Here is a 3,771-nt window from a genome sequence, read left to right on the forward strand (position 1 = left end):
ATTTACATGAATTATTTTTTAAAATTTTCATATAAAATATTAAAATTATAAATATATTTTTTTAATTTTTTCAAGTTAACCAACCTAATCCCAAATTAAGTTTAATAAATATGATAATGATAGGGAATCGAGCTCTGCTTCATAAAATCCAAATATATATGCGCGCACGTTATAAAAATTGATACAATTTAGAAAAAAAAATTATTTTTTATATATTCTCTTGAAAATAAATAACAACAACAGCATAATAATAATAATAACAATAAGAGAAATGAATTAGATAGATGCCTGATCCTTTAGCCCGAAAACAAAGAAATGTAGCCCAACTAACCACACAGTAAGTCCAAGGCGTTTTTTATTGAGCCCATGTAGCCCAACAAACCACACAGTAAGTCCAAGGCGTTTTTTATTGAGCCCATGTAGCCCAATATTATATTAGATATTGGTCCTAAAATATCTCCAACAAACTACCCGATTCTTCCAGAAAAGCCCATGAAAAGAAATTGATGAAAAGAAGAGAAGAGAATAGCCAGGCAGACTAGTCTCAAGCAAGCACCTGAAAACGTGAGTGAGAGAGAGAGGGAGACAGATCTTCCAAAAATGGCGTCGTTTTTGCAATCATTGATAGATCCAAGAAAGAACTGGTTGGCCAAACAACACATGAAAACTATCTCCTCCCGCCTCCGCAGATACGGTCTGTTTCTTTTCTGCTCTTTTTTCAAAACCCTAATTATTTTCTTTTTTCTCATTTGTATTTTATTGAAATCGATTTAATTAGGGCTCCGATACGATGATTTGTACGACCCTTATTACGAACTGGATATCAAGGAGGCGCTTAATCGCCTCCCGAGAGAAATCATTGACGCTCGTAATCAGCGTCTGAAGCGTGCCATGGACCTCTCAATGAAGCACGACTATCTTCCTGAGGACCTTCAGGTATTTTTTATTTTATTTTATTTTTATTACTAAATTACTCACATTTGTGTTACTCGAAAGAAATTTATATTTTTTCTTGGGTTTTATAATTTTATGGATTTTTATTTTTTAATTAAAAACAAGCTGTATTTTTATTAGACTATTCTGCATCTTATAGAATTCAGACTTATTTTTATATTCCTGTTTCTGTTGTTGAACGTGTGTGGATGATGTTCATGCTTGATTAAAAGCTCGTTTGATACTGTGGCAGTGTTGTTTTTTTATGTGATTTTTAAAGTGTTTTTCGCTTGTAAATATATTGAAATATTTTTTTATTTTTCACTCAGATGAAAATTTGGTCTGAAAACTCAAAAATAAATAATAATTTGAAACAAAGAAAAAATAAAAAATAAATATTTTTTTTCAAAAATGCTTTTGAAATGCAAAAACAAACGGGCTCTAAATAATAACGTGTGGTGTGGGTGTATGTGTTGGGTTATGGATGCTCGATGTATTCGCTATTTTTGTTGTTTTGGTTTTTTTGTTATGCAATATATGTTCTTTGATTTCTTAAGGGGGTTCTATATGTTTTCATTGTGCTTTTTCAGGCAATGCAAACACCGTTCAGGAGCTACCTGCAAGAAATGCTGGCCTTTGTAAGTTTTTATATTTTTTTCGTTCAAAAACTGATTCTTTTTGTATACATTTCTCTTTGTTCCATCTATAGCTGCAGATTTCAGAGTCAGTTACACCCTTTTTTTTCTTTTACATGTTTTTGGCATATGCGTATACCCAACATGAATTATTTACGCCTGCTGTTGATAAATTGCAGCTAATTCACATCCTTATACTTTTGCTTGTGGCTTTTAGGAGTTATTACTACTCCCATAGCAATCACTCCTTTACTTGTGATTTATGAGGGGTTTTCATGGTGGATCTCAATTTCATTTGAGTAGACTAGTAGTGCTCCTGGAGCACCTTATAATAACTCTGTGCTTTTACTTTGTTTTGTTTAGGGTACCAAGTAGTAAGCTAGATTGGCAAATGTTGTTTTCATTTTCACCGTATGATCCTGTTGGGGAACTCTATTGAATTGGGATTTCTTACATACTAGATAAAACAAGAGCCTTGTTTCACTTTCCTGTTGTTTTTCCAATAAAAAAAAATGCTCTGGCTGCTCTCTGGTCTCCATGTCACTTACAATTACTAACAGATGGTTTAGTACTTAAAAGCATGCTGCCATGTGTTTTGTGTGTTTAGCATGTTGCTGCAACAATCCAAATTAGTCTTTTGGTTGTGTCAGTTCTTTGATTCAAAGATTTCACACTACTAGTTCGTTATCATTATCTTTACTGCAATAATCTGCCTATTCTATATTCAGACCAAAATAAAATTTAGGATGCATTTATTCTTCTATTGAAGTTCTCATGCTCGCAACACAATGCTGGGTGACATGATCACATGAACAAGATGGACATTCATGAGGTTTTGAGCCTTGCAAGTCCCAAAAATTTGGGCATGGCCATAGGTAGATATGCTGTCTTTGTGAATCTACAACATATATAGTTAATCATGGTGGCAACTCTGTTAAAGTATAGAACCAGTGAAAATATTACGTAAAGTTTTTGTGCAAAAGAATTGTCATGATTTCATGTACCTTCTGTGTAAATAATTTATCTATTATTGGGTACTGGTATTGGACATGACCTTTTACAGGCTGGATCATTTAGTCGGTAGAAGTGGCTTAGTGGTTATAGGTGCCTGAAAGTGCCATACTTCCTTTCAGAGTGCTTAATCAGCTATTTGCATCATTCTGCAAATAGATTCTCTGGTTTATCTAGGTGGATTTATTTCATAATTGATGTGTTTATTATTGTTTTCTTGCCACATTAAAACTAATTCATCTCCTGCTTTTTTGACTTTTTAACTAAAAAAGTAACAAAAGAGAGAATTTGATCTGCAAGGTGTGGAGGTGATCTAAAATTGCATAAATTAGGAATGTCCAGAAAATTGTCTCGAGTTTAGCATGAATTTCTCGGATAATTGGATTTACCTAAATTTAGAAGCAAGCTACCATTTTAGTCTTTCATCTGTAGGTCTAGCTTCATTCAGTTTATTGTTGGGTCACCTCTGATACTGGAGGACTTGTTCTTTGATAAATTTTGGTGCCCAGGCTGCTGCTTTGACCTACCTGTATGATGTCACATATGTTGGCTTTTCCTTTTATTTTTATTGCTTACATTCATTTCAGTTAGGAAAATGTTTTTGCTTTCATACTGGATGGATCATGGTGATTGATGTTTATGTTACATCATCTGTCAAGGATACATGCCAAAGTTCAAATGCGTCCATACTTTGTTTTGCTTTGGGGAATGTAATTAGATCAAGTTTTTTTTTTTTACCACAAAAACAAAGAACTAATTAGTTGTTGAATTGAAGATGTTATTAAGGAATATCCAACTTCAATTAACTTAAACCTGCTTCATAAGCTGTGTTAAAATAAATTATTTGATCATGATTTGCAGGTGAAGAGGGAGAGAGCAGAACGTGAGGCTTTGGGAGCTCTGCCTCTTTACCAGCGCACCATTCCTTGAGTTTCTCAGCTCCCCCCATTTTTCCATTTCTTATTGAAGTAAATCTTGTTGAAAGTTTATTTAGAATGTTCGGGTTGCTGAAGGTGAGATGGATTGTCTCTTCTTGGTAAGTTCTTGCAATCATTTTGTGGTGGTGGTGGTGGTGGTTAAATGGTGTTTACTAGTCTTTTACAGACACTTTTTCCAATAATCATGCACAACTCTGCTATTTAACTTCCATTTCATGGTTACCTGCAATAAAAAGGACTGTCTTTTACTTTTA

The 3,771-nt window shown here is 33.7% G+C and overlaps 1 protein-coding gene across 1 annotated transcript; it reads left to right on the top strand.

Annotated features, from left to right (window-relative positions):
• The first annotated feature begins 494 nt into the window (after positions 1 to 494).
• On the top strand, positions 495 to 3,771 carry LOC7495757 (cytochrome b-c1 complex subunit 7-2, mitochondrial). Its single transcript, XM_002308610.4, has 4 exons — positions 495 to 694; positions 779 to 936; positions 1,524 to 1,571; positions 3,441 to 3,771. Exons 1-4 carry the CDS (start codon positions 601 to 603, stop codon positions 3,507 to 3,509), a joined length of 369 nt encoding a protein of 122 aa, XP_002308646.3. The 5' UTR covers positions 495 to 600; the 3' UTR covers positions 3,510 to 3,771.

This window comes from Populus trichocarpa, chromosome 6, assembly GCF_000002775.5.
Source record: "Populus trichocarpa isolate Nisqually-1 chromosome 6, P.trichocarpa_v4.1, whole genome shotgun sequence".
Taxonomy (NCBI): domain Eukaryota; kingdom Viridiplantae; phylum Streptophyta; class Magnoliopsida; order Malpighiales; family Salicaceae; genus Populus; species Populus trichocarpa.